This window comes from Loxodonta africana, chromosome 15 (genome assembly GCF_030014295.1).
Source record: "Loxodonta africana isolate mLoxAfr1 chromosome 15, mLoxAfr1.hap2, whole genome shotgun sequence".
Lineage (NCBI taxonomy): Eukaryota > Metazoa > Chordata > Mammalia > Proboscidea > Elephantidae > Loxodonta > Loxodonta africana.
The window spans coordinates 16,493,464-16,511,190 of NC_087356.1; the positions used below are offsets into that span (position 1 = coordinate 16,493,464).

Sequence of the window (17,727 nt, forward strand, 5' to 3'; positions counted from 1 at the left end):
AGATTTAGAAATGGCTGTTGCATATTGGAATTTAGTATTATCTGGAAGGTTTAAGTTCTTAGATCTTTGGAACAAATTTTTGTTGGTAAGTATACTCCTGCTTCTTGGTGGGTATGCTCAGTGTGAAGGTGAAATCAGCAGATTACAACTAAGGTTGGCTCTTCTTCTAGAAGAAGTTATCTAATTTCCTGGCAACTCCCTCTTCCCCAGCAGATACACCAGAATATTATCCTTCTCCATCCTGAAGAAACTAAGTTTAAAGTATTACATATGAAAACATTGGGTAAACTGTAAAGTCCTGTTGTTTTGAGTTGCTGTTGAGTCAGCTGACTCCTGGCGAAGACCCCATGTGTAACATAAAACGTTGCCCAGTCCTGCACCATCTTCGTGATGGTTGGCATGTTCTAGTCCATTGTTGCAACCATTGTGTCAGTCCATCTCATTAAGGGTTTCCTTGCCTTCGCTGGCCCTCCACTTTACCAAACGCGATGTCCTCCTCCTGTGATCGGTCCCTCCTGGCAATGATCCAAAGTAAGCGAGCTGAAGTCTTAGACAATATTCTGTGATATGTGAGGTTCTCACTGGCTACTTTTCACCTCACGTGCAGCCACCACCCGTCTGTCAGTGGAGGCTTGCGTGTTGCTGTGATGCTGAACAGGCTTCAGCGGAACTTCCAGACTAAGGCGTACTAGGAAGAAAGGCCTAGTGAGCTACTTCTGAAAATGAGCCAGTGAAAACCCTGTGAATCACAACAGTCTCATCCGCCACCATGAGTCAGAGCCAACTCAACAGCAGCTAATGACAACAGCTCTTTTCAGAAGTAGATTGCCAGGCCTTTTTTTCTAGTCTCTCTTAGTCTGGAAGCTCCACTGAAACCTGTCCAATATGGGTGACCCTCCTGGGATTTGAAATACCGGTGGCATAGCTTCCAGACAAGCCACTGCAATATGACAAACTGACAGAAGAGTGGTAGTGTGAAGTCCTATGCAGAATTTATTAGATACCCAAGAAATTACCACACAGCTTTACCATATTCTGGTATACCACAGCAGCGAGGCTTCAAGTTTGATCTGGCTCTAGTGGTTGGTGGCAACCATATGAGACTTTCTAAGTCGGGGTTCTAGATGATCTGCTTCAAACTTCAGCCAACTATTAATTTATTGTTTCCTCTGAAGTCCCTAAACTGATTAATTCGATACTTTCTCTGAGAAACTTAGAATCCTTGAAGCAAGTACCAGAGTCACACTTTTTTCTAAAAGTTGCTGCTGGTTCCAGAACTATGGATTGTATTCCATTGTCCAGTGGAAACACCACTGTGTGTGTGTTTATAATCTGATACCATTTTTAAAGTGTATTTTACAATGTTAGAAGGAAAAAGGGCTTATTTGGCCTCTTTAAGAATCAGTTGGTGCTGGTAGCTTGAAGCAGACCACAGTAATGCTGGGCCCTGTCTCAGTAGGAAGCTTTCCTTAAAGTAAAATAAGGCACTTCACACAGCATAAACCCGTAAGTAGAGTAAGAATGCCTAGATGGATTTAATAATAATAGATAACGTTACTTTGCTTCAGCACTTACTGGTTTTATGGCCTTGGGCAAGTTATTTAACTTTCCCGTGCCTTGGTTTCCTCATCTGGAAAATAGAGCTGGTAATAGTACTGCCTCATGGGGTTGCGGGGAAGATTTGATAATTAATACAAGTAAATCGCTTAAAACAGAGCAAACTTCTTAAGTGTAAGCGCTGTTTGTAATCGCTAGCATTATTTAGAAGGTCCTTGGGTGATGCAAATGTTTGCGCTCAACTGCTGACCTAAAGTCTGGCAGTTCGAATCCACCCAGTGACACCACAGAAGAAAGGCCTGACAATCTACTTCCGTAAGATTACAGCCGTTAAAAACCCTATGCACTATTATACTCAGAAACACATGGTGTCGCCATGAGTTGGAGTCGACTGGACAGTAACAGTTTTGGTTTGGTTTAGTGTTACTTAAAATGTTGTCGATAATGCAATAGAGGAATGCTCATTTAAACTGTTTATCTCATTAAATTATATGCTATATTATATCTCTTAAAAATATTCAGAAGTTAATAGTCTTGTGCCCATGAGTCTTTTCACTCCTTCCCTGGGGTCTGTAACCAAAATTTTAGGCGTATAACCCAAGAATAGGCCATCTGCATGTTACAAAATCTACAGGGTTAGCCTTATAAATCCAATTTATAAAGCTTTATAAATTGTTTTATTTTGTTTTTAAATAAGCCTGGTTTCTATATTTGCTCACTGGCGTTGTAGCCAGTTTATCCAAAGCACTGTCTTTACTTTTAAGTTTTAATGATTCCGTCACTGCACTTGTTCCTCATCAGGTTGTGTAATGAAAAGAACCAGCTAGAATATTTGAGAGCCACGCTTTGTATCTTAAATCTTGTGGTTCTTTTTAATCTTTTATGTAATAGGAACACCACAAAAGATCAATCCCAAGGGACACTTGGAACCTTCTACTAGATTTCGGAAATATGATTGCAGATGATATGTCTAACTACGATGAAGAAGGTACTGAAGTTATAGTATTTTGGATGATTGCTAAAAATTCTTAATTCTGATAAAAATGTTAACATTTCCTGCCTTTAGAGGGTAGGATAGTGATTAAGAGTATAGGCACTGAAATCAGACCAACTCCAGTTTGACTCCTGGCCCTACCACTTGCTTGTGCAGTGTCCCTATCACTGAAAAAAAAAAAAAAATCATACTCACTTCATTAGTATTTTCTGTAAACCCCAGGAAAGAAACACAGGGCTTCATACTTAGTTTAAATCAAGACGATAGGCATTTAAACCAAAGCATTTCAGAAATGACATGCAGGGACTCCTGTGGCAGAACTATAGAACTAGATAGGTATTTGGAAACTACTGCTCCCAAATAACCAATACCATTTGAGTCCTTAGGTCAGTTATTTAGCTATGCTATTTAATCTTATTTGGACATTCTACATGTTTATTTACATAAATGTAATTATATATTTTGTAGTTTCCTCCTCCCAAAATATTTCAAAACACTAAATCAGAGGACATTTGAATGCCTCCTATGTGTTAGGCACTCTGCTACATTAGGAAAGAAATAGTCTCTGGGAGGAAGGTGTCATCCTCCAGGCTCCCCACCCACATCGTCTGCTTTCTCACTGCCTATCATCTAAGATGTGACCTTCTCTGTAATATCCTTTCCAGTGTGTCTTCTCCTGCCCACCTCCCTGCACCCTTAGCAGAACTAATCACTCACTCTTTTTTGTTCTAGGAAGTATAGATTCTTCAGCTCAGCACTTATCACCTTCCTTTGTAATTAATGGTTTACATATCTGTCTTCCTCACTGCATTATATAAGCTCCTCAGGGATCTTAGCCTGTTCCTCTTTTGTATCTTCAGCACTTAGCAAAAAAAAGAATTTTTTTTTTTTTTTACCTAGTACAAAATGGGCACTTAATAAATGTTTGTCAAATGACTGAATGAATATTTGAATATAGACATAAGTGCTCTGTTTTCAAGAGCTCACCCAATACTTGGTGAGATAAGCCACATCTACATAAAAAGATGGCGAAAAATGTAAGGTAGCGCTGTCAAAAGAGATTAAAGATGACTTCCATAAATGGAAAGATGTTCCACGTTCATGGATTGGAAGACTTAATATTGTTAAGATGTCAGTGGTACCCAAAGTGATCTATAGTGTCAACACAATCTTAATCAAAATTCCAATAGCCTTCTTTACAAAAGCGACAAAACCAATCTTCAACTTAATGGCAAGAGGCCCCGAATAGCTAAAGCAACATTAAAAGAGAACAAAATAGGAGGGCTCATACTTCCTGATTTTAAAACATACACAACTACAGTAATCAAAACAGCCTGTTACTGGTATAACAATAGACAGGTAGACCAGTGGAATATATTTGAGAGTCTAGAAATAAACCCACACATCTGTGGTCAACTGATTTTTGACAAGAATGTAAAGTCCATTAGATGGGGAAAGAAGGGTCTCTTCAATAAATGGAGTTGGGAAACTGGATTTCCACATGCAGAAAAACTAAACAGAATCTATGCCTCACACCATACACAAAAACAAATTCAAAATGGATTAGGAACCTGAATGTGGTAACTTTCACCAAAAGTACAATTAAAAAAAAAAAAAAACCTAAATGTGGAAACTAAAGCCATAAAATTATTCGAAGAAAATGTAGGGGCAATGCTATTAGGCACACATTTTTTAACAATGGATTGTCTGATATAATAACAAAAGCACAAACAACAAAACACAAAATAGATAAATGGACCTCATAAAAATTAAAAACTTTTGTTCATCAAAAGACGTTTCCAAAAAAGTGAAAAGACAGGCTACCGACTAGGAGAATATCTTCAGAAACTATGTATCTGATAAGAATCTAATAACCAGAACATATATAAAACTTTTGACAACAACAAAGAGACAATCTAATCGTAAAATGAGCAAAGGACTTGAAATGACATTTCAGCAAAAGCAATATTCAAATGGCCACCAAACACATGAAAAGATGCTCAGCATCATTAGCCATCAGGGAGATGCAAAGCAAAACCACAGTGAAATACCATTTCATTCTGCCTAGGATGGCTAATGTACAGAGCATAAACCTAGGAAAATGGGAAGTCACCAAAAATGAAATGGAATGCATAAAGATCGATATCCTAGGCGTTAGTGAGCTGAAATGGACAGACTGAAGAGCAACAGTGTCATATTTATTGTCAAAAAGAACATTTTCAAGATCCGTCCTGAAGTACAGTGCTGTCAGTGATAGGATAATATCTGTATGCCTACAAGGAAGACCAGTTAATTCGACTATTACTCACATTTATGCACCAGCCACTGATGCCAACGATGAAGAAACTGAAGATTTTTCCCAGCTCCCACAATCTGAAATTGATCAAACATGCAATCAAGATACATTGATAGTTACTGGTGATTAGAATGTAAAAGTTGGAAACAAAGAAGAACAATCAATTGCTCATATGCAGGTTCAGGTTGAAGCTGAAGAAAATTAAAACAACTCCATGAGAGCCAAAGTATGACCTTGAATATATCCCACCTGAATTCAGAGACCATCTCAGCAATAGGTTTGATACACTGAACACTAACGACCAAAGACCAGACAAGTTGTGGGACGACATCAAGGATATCATACATGAAGATAGCAAAGGGCCATTAAAAAGACAGGAAAAGAAGGAAAAGGCCAAAATGGATTTCAGAAGAGACTTTGAAACTTGCTCTTGAATGTAAAGTAGCTAAAGTGAGAGGAAGAAATGATGAAGTAAAAGCTAAACACAAGAAGATTTCAAAGTGCAGCTTGAGAAGACAAAGTAATGTATCATAATGAAATGTGCAAAGCCTGGAGTTAGAAAACCAAAAGGGGAGAACATGCTCAGTGTCATGGACTGAATTGTGTCCCAAAAATATCTGTCAGCTTCGCTAGGTCGTGACTCTCAGTATCGTATGATTGTCTACCATTTTGTCATCTGTGTATTTTCCCTATGTATTGTAAATCCTATCACTGTGATGTAATAAGATGGATTAGTGGCAGTTGTATCAGTGAAATCTACAAGATTAAGCCAATCTGTTTTGAGATATAAAAGAAAGGAGCAGAGAGACATGGGAACCCCAAGAAAGCAGCACTGGGAGCAGAGTGCATCCTTTGCACCCAAGGTCCCAGTGCAGAGAAGGTCCTCGACCAGGGGAAGATTGATGACAAGGACCTTCCTTCAGAGCTGACAGAGAAAGAAAGCCTTCCCCTGGAGCTGACGCCCTGAATTTGCACTTGTAGCCCACTAGATTGTAAGAGAATAAATAGTGGTATTTGTGTTATACACAGTACTAGATGACTAAGACACTCAACATTCTCAAACAAGAAGAACTGAAGAAAAATTCAACCCTTGAGTTGTAATATTGAAGGATTCTAGGGGCAAAATATTAAATGACATAGGAATCATCAAAAGAAGATGAATATACAGTATGCCAAGAAATTTGAAAGACAGCTACCTGGCCAACTGACTGGAAGAGATCCATATTTGTGCCCAATCCAAAGAAATTATCAAAAAATATTATTAATGTCACACACAAATAAAATTTTGCTGAAGATCATTCAAAACCAGTTGCAGTAGTACATGGACAGGGAACTGCCAGAAATTCAGAAGCCAGATTCAGAAAAGGACATGGAACTAGGAATATCATTGCTAATGTCAGATGGATCTTGCCTGAAAGCAGAGAATACCAGAAAGATGTTTACCTGTGTTTTATTGACTATGCAAAGGTATTTGACTGTGTGGGTCATACAACTTATGAATAACATTGGAAAGAATAGGAATTCCAGAACACTTTGTTGTCCTTATATGGAACCTGTACATAGACCAAGAGGCAGTCGTTCAAACAGAACAAGGGGGTACTGAGTAGTTTAAAATCAGGAATGGTGTGTGTCAGGGTTATATCTTTTCACCATACTTATTCAATCTGTATGCCAAACAAATAACCCGAAAAGCTGGACTGTATGAAGGAGAATGCGTCATCAGGATTGAAGGAAGACCCATTAACAACCTTCAGTATGCAGATGACACAACCTTGCTTGCTGAAAGCAAAGGGGACTTGAAGCACTTACTGATGAAGATCAAAGCCCACAGCCTTCAGTATGGATTACACTTCAACATAAAACAAAAGTCCTCACAACTGGACCAGTAAGCAACATCAGGATAAACAGAGAAAATACCGAAGTTGTCAAGGATTTCATTTTACTTGGATCCATAATCAGTGCCCACGGAGGCAGCATTCAGGAAATCAAACGATGTATTGCATTGGGCAAATCTGCCGCAAAAGACCTCTTTAAAATGTTAAAAAGCAAAGATGTCACTTTGAGGACAAAGATGCACCTGACCCGACCCACAGTACTTTTAGTCATTTAATGTGCATGGAGAAACCCTGGTGGCATAGTGGTTAAGTGCTACGGCTGCTAACCAAAGGGTTGGCCGTTGAGATCTACCAGGTGCTCCTTGGAAACTCTATGGGGCAGTTCTGCTCTGTCCTATAGGGTCGCTATGAGTCAGAATCAGTTCGACGGCACTAGGTTTGGGTTTTGGTTTAATGTACATGGGAAAACTGGACAATTAATAAGACGGAAGAGGAATTGATGCCTTTGAATTATGGTATTGGAGAAGAATATTGAATATACCATGGACTGCCAGAGGAACAAACAAATCTGTCTTGGGAGAAATACAACCAGAATGCTCCTTAGAAGCAAGGATGGCGAGACTTTGACTTACATACTTTGGATATGTTATCAGGAGGGACCAGTCCCTGGAGAAGGACATCATGCTTGGTAAAGTAGAGGGTCAGCGTAAAAGAGGAAGACTCTCAAAGAAATGGACGGGACACAGTGGCTACAACCGTGTGCTTAAAAAGCAACAATTGTGAAAATGGTACAGGACAGAGCAGTGTTTCATTCTGTTGTACATAGGATCACCGTAAGTCGGAACTGACTCAGTGTCACCTAACAACAGGATGGCTAAGATTTAAAAAAAAAAAAAAAAATCCAGAAAATAACATGTTGGCAAGGATGTGGGGAAATTAGAACTCTTTTCCATTGCTGTTTGGAGTGCAGAATGGCACAGCCATTGTGGAAAACAATGTGGCAGTTCCTCAAAAAAATAAAAATAAAGCTACCATGTGACTCGGCTAGCCCATACCCAAAAGACTTGAAGGCAGAGACTCAGACTTGTACGCTAGTGTTCATTGCAGCACTGCTCAGAGTAGCCAGAAGGTGGAAACAACCTAAATGCCCATCAATAGTGAATGGGTGAACAAAATATGGTACATATGTACAATGAAGTACTAAGCAGCCAGTAAGAGAAATGAAGTCTTGATACATGCTACAGTGTGGATGGAGCTTGAAGACTTTGTTCTGGGTAAAATAAGTCAATTACTAAAGGAAATAAGTCAATCACTAAAGTTGTATAACTTTGCTTATATATAAAGAGAAGAACAGGCAGATGTATAGAGATCAAAGTTTACTAGTGGTTACCAGGGGCAGGAGCGAGAGGGGAAGGGGGACTAATTGCTTGTGGAGTACCGAGTTTCCGTTTACAGTGATAGAAAAATCCCATTGACTAAGGACAGGGTTGCATAGCCAATTATTGAAAGTGCTGTCAATAAGTTGTACACCTGTAAAAAATTAAATTGGCAAAAGTTGTGTGATACATTTACAACAGTGACAAGAAAAAAGAGTAGCTGCTGAGGCTGCCTGTGTACAACCAGACACCTCATGGAATTTGGTTCCTTGCTTGGGGTATTTAGGGTCATGGCTTCATTGGACATCCCAGTTAATTATCCTAATCAAGTATTTAGTACTTCTGTGCTACCTTGCAGTCTGCTTCATAATGCTTGGGGGTCTTAAAAGCTTGTAAGCATCCATCCAGGGTACCGTAATTGGTCTCTATTTGCCTGGAGCAGAAGAGGTACAAGGAGAGTCAGGAACCGGAGGAGGAAATGGAATGTGTGGCCAATTGCCTCCATGAACAACTGCCTCTTTTGCCGTGAGACCAGAAGAATTGGGTGGTGCCTGGCCACCATTACTGAACATTTTGATCCAAGATTCTAAAGAATCCTAATCAAAGGGGGGAAAATGCCGAATAGAATTTCAAATTTTCATGGAATTCAGCCTTTCTGTAGCCATGGAATCTGGATGAGCCCTGATAATCTTTTAAACCTTAAAAATATTCCCTGAAATCTTCTTAAAACCAAAGAGTAGTTTAGCTTAACTAGTAAAGAATGTCTGCCTTGAGCATTATGCTCTTTTAAGATCTATCTATATGGGATCAAATTGACAACAGCAGCTCAAAAGATTAGATAGCAACCTTAGGGGGACATTGAATTTACGTGAATAGGGGAGGAACAATGCATAAAAGGGGAGTGAGAATGGTTGTACAACTTGAAGAATGTAATCAATGTCACTGAATTGTACATGTAGAAAGTACATGTAGTAAGTATGTGATAAGTGCTGACCTGAAGAATCTCTACATTCCAGAACAAGCAGGAGTGATGGATTACTTCTGCTAAGGGTGGGGAAGTGGACAGAAGACATGCTGGATGTTACAGAGAAGGTCCCATCTTAGCTGGTAGGCAGCTGAGTAGTAGTAGTCTTTAGTGTTGCAGAAGCTTAGAGGAATCATTTCGGTTTTGGTAGATTTGGCCTGGGCCTTTATGAGTGGGTACAAATCAAGAAACACAAAGGAGGCATGTGTTCCTAACAAGAAAACAGCACCCTAGGGGCAAGAATATAAATGACCTGTTTGAAGGAAAGCAGTTCATCAATCCAGGGAGCCCTAGTGGCACAGTGGTTAAATCCTCAGATGCTAACTGAAAGGTCAGAGGTTCAAACCCACCAGGCATTCTGCAGGACAAAGATGTGGCAGTCTGCTTCTGTAAAGATTACAACCTTGGAAACCCTGTGGGGCAGTTCTAGTCTGTCCTGTAGGGTTGCTGTGAATCAGTGGGTTAGTTCATCAGTCCAGCCTGAGGACAGATAGGTACATTTCTTTTCATTCCCTGTGATCATTTAGTCCCAAGTGCTTGGAGCACCTGGCTGAGGATTGTCAAGCCATGTCAGGCCACTGTGAGAAACTACGTGTTCAGATAGACTGTGTGTGATCCTCATAACAAAGGGGCTTTGTCAATGCATGCTAACACACCAACACTTGTTGACCCTGGTCTGGCCAGAACAAAAGAATTAAAGAACTTCAGCTACGTTGTACTGTGAAGCATGAGCTGTATAAACTTAAAATCATTTTGGTTCTTAAAATAGAAATGTCAGATTGTGAAAACAGTGGTTTGAATATAAAAATATCGCTTTAAAAACTTGTTTTTTGGTGTGTTTGTTTTCCTTTAGGCGCGTGGCCTGTCCTCATAGATGATTTTGTAGAATACGCACGGCCAGTAGTCACAGGTGGAAAGCGCAGCACTTTCTAAGCAGAACAGTTAAGCTGGATTACGATTATAAATGAATTGCGTCCTGTCAAGGAGACATTTTGGTCGGTTACTGTATACATTCTCACTGATTTCCGAAGTCATCTTGACCAGTCATGAAACTGAAACAAGCATCTGATTCTGCTTAAAGAAAATGGTGACTGTTTTATGGACACCGTAAATTCCTCCGAAGATGACTGCTTTGGAATATTTGGAGATGGGGGTCATTGTAGCTGTGGCTGTAAGAGATTTCTGCATGATTTTTATATTTAAGAAAAAGTAACATAGAGCCCATTTTGCAGGACTGCAGAGCATGCTATTCAATCCGTGATTTAAGGTGAACACCAGCAGTTACCGAAACTCCTGCTGAATTATATTGTAATTGCACTTAAAAAACAGTATTTGTGTTCTCAAGTAGGATGTTGTATTTTTATACACGTCAGAGGTGTTTAAAATGTGCCCTAAAGATGATCTTGTAATGGATTTGAACATTTTTTAAACTTGGTGCCAGGAATTCAAGATTTATATTTTTCGAATTATCAGATATCTAGATTTGCCAAATCTATTTTTGTTTGTTTTGATTTTCCTAGACGTTCATCTGCAAATCACTGTATAATTTTTAATATATCATTACAGTTTGCACAGTGTGTGATTTCAGGAAAGTTTTAAAGTGTTTACAAGTCAGCGGGCCTATTTTACTTTTAATAATGTTATTTGAACTTCCTAAGAAGTTTCTTACAGTATGTTTTTTTTTAAAAAAATGTTGTATTACATTTAAAGAGACATTTTTCCATGAAAAATAATTTCTTTTGCAAGTGATGAATTATAGATTTAACAATCACGCGAGCTGATTCCTTTCAAATATCTGCAGTATCTGGTAGAATGTCTAGCATCCAACCCTTTGTACAGACCGTACAATTTACAAGCTAAAATATACATTGTTGTGAGAAAACAAAATAAAAAGCAGAAACCTTCATCTTATTTGAGAGCTGCAGTCTGTCTGTCTTTGCATCATGTTACCTGTTTTTTCTGATCTCTACCTTGTCAAAGTGAACCCTCTGGCGCAGCCCAGGAATAAATTATGTGATGTCCAAAGGCTTGAAAAGCCTAAGAGGTCTCCTTGCTCTTCTTTTGGCAAAGCTCTTAAGAGTTTTGGGATTTCCTCTCTCTTGACCCTACCTCACATTTAAAAAGAAGAGCTTAACAATATTTGATCTTCACATTATAGGTGTGCCTTGCTGCCCATATACAGTACAGTTTATGACACAGATAAATTGGCAATTATTGTACAGGAGAGAATGTGAAAGAGCTTCACTTCAGACTTCCTATAAAATAGAAAGCATGCCTAAAATTTGCAGTTTAATTTGACTCCCCAAAATAGAATTCATTCAGTGTTTTAGGAAACATCTGTTTAAAACATGAGGGGTATCTGTTTAGGTATCCTTGCTAGGGTATGAACTATATATTCTTTTGCCTAGAAATCTTAAAAAAAAAAAAAAAAAAAGGGCAGCAAGGGATAGAGGAGTGAAAAATGGTCTTGAAGATCTAGGCCCAAGTTGGCCACTGATTGTGTGACCTGAGACAAGTCACTTAACCTTTCCTGGACCTCTGTTTCCATATCTGTAAGAGAAAAAAGTAGGCCATCTCTGCCTTCAAAGATCTGTGATTCTAAGAGAACATTTATTTAATACAGTAAAAGCTCACTATAATGAAAACTTCAAAAATATAAAAGCATCCATCTAAGCTTTGTTGACATGTAAGTGTTCTGTTTAGAGAAATTTATAGAACTCAAATAATTATGAAGGTCTGCAATACTTTAAAAAAAAAAAAAAAGGTTTAAAGTTCTATAGGGTTGTTTATCAATAGTTATCAAAATATTAGTAATTGGACAATGGCTCTTGAAAAAATTGTGGATTTCTTTTCCTTCTATTATATACATTTAAATTATGCATGTTATTAAAATGATAAAATCTTCAAAACCATTCAAATAAATCATTTTCTCTGGTGGTTGTGGTGGTATCCTTTTCAATTCTGTCCTTAGTTACTTAGATACTCGCCACTAGATGTCAGGATCTTCGTCTTTAGTCACGGGATAAGCGGGAAAGTTAAATATATAACCTCCTGTGGAAACTTCCAAGGTCGTGGCTATCTCTCTCTAGTAATCGTGTCCTGAAACAGGTTAAATTATTTCGTTTTCTTTTTCAGTATTGTATAAAAAAAAAAAATAGTGCTGTTAAATGTGGGTGTTTTCCATGTGAGAAATCAGAGATCTCACAAATTCACAATATGATTTCCTTGAGTTGATAGAAATCACATGCCGAAATACACTGTAACAAAGTATAAATATACTGAAAATACATAAATAAACCGAACATGTTAGATCTAAGAAATACACATTGTCCTGTACCTTCATAGTGTGTCTACCAAGAATTTGTAGAATAAACATCGTCCTCTCCCTCTCAAAGTGACATGTGTAATTGTGTTTTTTACTGTAATAAAAGTTTAAGTGTAATATTATGTACAATCTAGACTTCAGGCTCCGTGGGGGTAATGGTAGGTTTTTTTCTATCATTTGATGCTGTATCCGTAGTCCCTGACAGAAAGTAGGACTCAATAAGTATTTGTTGAATGAACTAATCTTATCTCTAATTTGCTGACATAGGTCAAATAGTATGGCAGTTGTTCATAGCTATCTTTTATGGAGGCTTCCATTGCCTCAGAATCAGAAAAAAGAAAAAAAAAACTTTTTGAGTATTGTCCATTTAAAGTAGCATAGATAAAAATCAGTCACAAAATGAGGCTGAGGATGTAGAAAAAAATTAACCATAGGTTGTATTACTCCCCTCAATAATAGATATGTCTGCCAAACTATGCAATTCTACCTAAGATAGTTACATAAATAACATGGTTGTATGTCATTTCTAGTTTTTGTTGTTTTGTTTTGTCTTGTTTGGATAGGGAACCTACATAAATAGCAACCAAGAACTATCTGTAATGGTTTTGAAGGACTCTCTGTTTCAGAATCTGTCAGAATTATGCTAGCTAGAATAATATTCCAGAAACTCACTTTTAACAAATTGCAGGTATAATACATGTTTAGTTAAATTTTATTTTTATCAGATGTATTTTTTAAGTTCATGTATAACTCCCTTCTACTTTTCCTGGGTCCAATATGAGAGTAGGTTCCATGGGGAAACAGGGAAGGGAAATCATTTGGATACCCTTTAACTATCTACCCTTCTGGATTTGGGGGTCAGGGAGATGGACTTCCTAATTTTTTTTTTTTTTAACCAAGAGCTCTGGTTTTACACATTCTGTATCTCCCCTCGCCCCACCACTCAGCTTCATCATATCTTTGAATGTTCTTTTCATAAATTGGTGAGAATATTTTAAACACACCTACTGAGAGCATAATCAGAAATTCTACTGTGAAGCTTTTCACTTTGCTGACACGCTTTACCACTTTCCAATCTAAAGTCTAGTTATTTGGAGAGCCTTTTGTTGAACATCAAATTTTGAGAAAACAATCTTTCACAGTGGAGCCAATTTTTTTTTCCTTGCCAAAAAAAACCCCCACAAACAGAAGGAATTCAGCACAGGATAGTAAGAGGGACAAAGAAAATGTCAGCACCACAGAAAAAAAATGACAGCAATGAACTCATACCACCTATCAATAATCATACTAAACATAAATGGAAAACAAAGGAAATGAAAAGAATCCACAAATTTATTTCTTTGCACTTTTAAAAAGTTTTCTATCATAAGCACGTTTTATCATCAAAAAGAAGTGTTGTTTTTTTTTCTGTAAGACTGTTGCATGTAATTGATGAATTTCAACATTATGCTAAGTGAAGCCAGATATAAAAGACTATAATATGATTCTATTTATTTGAAATTTTTAGAGAAGGCAAAACAATGGGCCTGGGGAGGATATAGGCAAAGGGAAGTTTTGGGGTGATAGTTTCACAACAATATAGGTTTACAAAATTCATCAAGAATGTACACTTAAAACGGGTAGATTTTACGGTATATAAGCTATGTCTTAAAGCTTTTTAAAAATATGCGTATATTAATTCTTCAAGAATACTGCAAAGATTTGTTACTTAGAAGTTAGTGCTTTTAAAAGAATGTTTGATGTTATGGACATTGATTGATTAAAGACAACAGTCTTCTTATTGAAAAGCTGGAGTCTGTCCAGAATGCTGAGGGAAATTGATACCTTACACGGTGGTGCTCCAGGGGCCCTGCTATTTAGAAGGAATGCTCTGAGCTGCTAGGATCCAGAGAGTTTTTCTCATTGGTTCTTATGTAAGAGGTGCCACCTGCAGAGACAGAAAAGGAGTGCCTGGCCTTTTAGAGGAAGGTCCTGACAGTGATACAAGGACCCATATAAGTGTCAGCAGGTTGACCGAAGGCAGTGAACAAACAGAAGCAAGAAAGGCTGAGGACGCTCAGCAGCTATAACAGCAAGAGGAACGCCTCAAAGGCCTGGCCTGCCCTCCCAAGATGGAGAAATTTAAGGCTGCTATGCTCTTGGGATGCGTCGGAGATGCTCTTGGTTACAGAAATGCCAGCAAGGAAAACAGTGCTTTAGGTGCAAAGATCCAGGAGGAACTGAAACAAATCGGAGGACTAGGCCAGCTCATGCTTTCACCGGAAAAATGGCCCGTGAGTGACAACACCATCATGCACATAGCAACCGCTGAGGCACTCACCACAGGTAAGGCTCGGTCGGCCTCATCACTTCTCTTCAGTGAGTGTGGTTAGAAAAGAAACAGACAACGGTGTGGCTATTAAAGTTCTTGAAATAGGCACTCAGAGCTTTAAAAGCACTGCGGTCTTTTCACTGATGTTGTTACCCGATGCCGCTGTTAAAAGTGGCAATTTAGTATTCACCAGGGCCCCACAACAATTTATATATGTGGTAGATCATATTTCTCATGCAGTGCCTCTTGTTGACAGTGTTATTTTACTTCGCAGATAGTTAAGATTTCATTTTTAAACAGTGACTTCATTTTTATTTGTCACATGTTAACTAGGCCAACGTGCACAGAACGAGAGAGAACACCTGATCCTAACAGAGTTCAAACCAATTAAGCGTTCTTGATTTAGACTTGTTTTAGAAGGAATAGGGTGAGCACTCTGCTTTTCACTTGAGAGCTGCAGCCTCCTTGTTCTCAATCTATTTCACAAGAATATAAAATAATAAGCCAGTTTGAAATATGGACCCATGAAGATAATACTGTGTGGGAATTACCTCTAAATTCTTATAAATTAGGATTAAATTCCATCTACCAAAACATCGTCAAGGTTGGATAGTTGCTTATACATGAACATGTTCTAAGAAAACATTTTCAAATTGACTGGATTTGGGGGAGAAACAAAGTTTCCTGACTTTAGGATCAACAGGTTTGTACTTGAATCTTCAGAGAAACTGTAGGTTTATAATTGTGTAGCAGTTTTCCTACAAGTCATTCTCTCCTTTAAAACCTATCGGTCTTATTTGCATATCTTTGTAAAAGCAAAATCTGAGGGCAGCTATTAAGTCAATGAAATTTAACTTCTGCATTCATGTCACTATTCCATTTCTCTGCTGTGAGCATGCTAAATTTAGTTCTTGTGGTCACTGTATAGGAGTGCCATATACTTTGTGGCCGGTCCCTAAATCACTCAGGAGAGAGCTGAAGCACCACAGATAAGATGTCGCAGCTGGCTGAAAATAGTGGAGTGTCTTTCTGGGTCTGCACAATCACACACTCAAAATACTTCCTGTTTCTAGCATTTTCAGGCAGAGTCTTGAGCACCTTTATGCTCGACAGTATTGAATAGTATTCTAGAAGTCCATAGCACTTACTGGGCCTCCCCAAAGCACCTGCTGCACTCCTGGGGTGTCACTGGGCATGGCTTTTGAAACAAAAACATAATTTGTTTTAACTGTGCAAATTCGGTACATACTCTTACAATCCTGCTTCCTTCATGTATGTTTTGATCCTGTGTGTACACATGTATACACATCCATATATGTTCCTACATATTTGTCCTTGTCTTTAGTAAGATTTAGTGAAATGACAGAATCTGGCTGTTAGAATTATCTGGCTTTTTTTATGTGGGGGAAACCCTGGTGGCGTAGTGGTTAAGTGCTGCAGCTGCTAACCGAGAGGTCAGCAGTTCGAATCTGCCAGGCGCTCCTTGGAATCTCTTTGGGGCAGTTCTACCCTGTCCTATAGGGTCGCTATGAGTCGGAGTTGACTTGATGGCACTGGGTTTGGTTTTTTTTTGTTGTTGTTGTTTTTACGTGGTTACTACTAGGAGAGTATGTGAAACAAGTGGACATTATCATGACGGTAAGATTGTATCGAAGATGAGTAAAAAAAAAGATAAATTTAACTCCTCTTTGCAGTCATAATACATATATATGTGTGTGTGTGTGTGAGTGTATATATATATATGGCTGTCACCTGCCATCACATCGGGCCCTGACTGGCGATCCCATGTACAACGGAAGGCAACTCTGCCATTATACATTGCGATTTTTGAAATATTTGCGTATTTCAGTAGCCCGAGGTAGTGAGCTATACTGCTTAAGAATACAGGCTTTGGAACCAGATTGTTTGAGTTCCAATCCATGATAATGACTCTGGAAACCCTGGTGGCGTAGTGGTTAAGTCCTACAGCTGGTAAGCAAAGGGTGGGCAGTTCGAGTCCACCAGGCGCTCCTTGGAAACCATGGGGCAGTTCTACTCTGTTCTACAGGGTCGCTATGAGTTGGAATCGACTCAACAGCACTGGGCTTATTATGACTCTTACACATGTTCTCCAAAGACGCTGACTTTCACAAAGTGAAGCTACAGCGTGGAGTATTTCAGTAAGTTTCACTAATAAATAATAAATCCCTTAACCCTACAAACCTTGTAGCTGTGTGAGCTGGAGGACTGTGTTTCTCCTACTGTAGTGATTGTGATGGGAACGATGAGCTATAACATGCGTGACGTCCTCCTTTAGGTGTGTCTTTCAAAGGGGCACAGGAGCAAATATTGAATTAGGAAATAGTAGTGTCCAATATTCTATGAGATAGATAAGTAATTCAGTATATATATAGCTTATGAGCAAAGAACTCACATTGCCAGTAAGCACTCATTAAGCCATTCAACAAGCGTTTATTCAGTGCCTACTTGTAAGCCAGGTCTTGTGCAATAACTCAGAGATACAAAAGAAGGTGAAGACTTATCCTCAAAGAATTTACACTATTGTCCAGGCTTTGGAGCCTGACATTTCTAATTTTGCTCCTGTTTTACCCCTTACTAAAAAAACTAATAAAATTAGTGAAGTTGCTTAACCTCTCTTTGGGGATGATAATAATACCATCTTCCATAGATCCCTGGGTGATGCAAACGGTTTGTGCTCAACATCTAACCTAAAGGTTGGTGGTTCAAACCCACTCAATGGCACCCCAGAAGAAAGGCCTGCTGATCGCTTCTGTAGCGCTTACACTATGAAGCAGTTCTACTTGGTAATCCATGGGTTTGCCACGAGTTGAAGTCGACTTGACAGTAATGGGTTTGGTTTGGTTTTGGTGAATACCTTCGTCATTGGGTTATGTGAGGGTTAAATAACATAACTAAAGTGTGAGTAAGGACTTAGGATATTATTATGGAGAGATGGCTTGTGTCAATATAGCTAATGTCGTGTCTTTATAAAATGTCTTAGGGTCAGCA

At 38.6% G+C, this 17,727-nt stretch overlaps 2 protein-coding genes across 10 annotated transcripts in view; both read left to right on the plus strand.

Annotated features, from left to right (window-relative positions):
- DCUN1D2 (defective in cullin neddylation 1 domain containing 2) overlaps positions 1-12,476 on the plus strand; it is a 54,820-nt gene extending 42,344 nt beyond the window's left edge. For 5 of the 9 annotated variants that reach the window (XM_023552673.2, XM_023552675.2, XM_064268636.1 and 2 more), the window contains 2 exons: positions 3-85; positions 2,449-2,545. In XM_023552673.2, coding sequence (XP_023408441.1) covers positions 3-54 — 52 coding nt within the window. In that variant the 3' untranslated portion in view covers positions 55-85; positions 2,449-2,545. Of the gene's footprint in view, positions 1-2; positions 86-2,448; positions 2,546-9,935 lie in introns of those variants that run through there. The other 4 variants (XM_023552674.2, XM_023552678.2, XM_010593600.3 and 1 more) reach the window with 3 other exon arrangements.
- A 116-nt stretch (positions 12,477-12,592) lies between these two features.
- The window catches only part of ADPRHL1 (ADP-ribosylhydrolase like 1), a 29,433-nt gene continuing 24,298 nt past the window's right edge, over positions 12,593-17,727 (plus strand). The window contains exon 1 of the mRNA XM_003413629.3: positions 12,593-14,732. Within this exon, the coding sequence (XP_003413677.1) occupies positions 14,519-14,732 (214 nt within the window). The 5' untranslated portion in view covers positions 12,593-14,518. The remainder of the gene's footprint in view (positions 14,733-17,727) is intronic.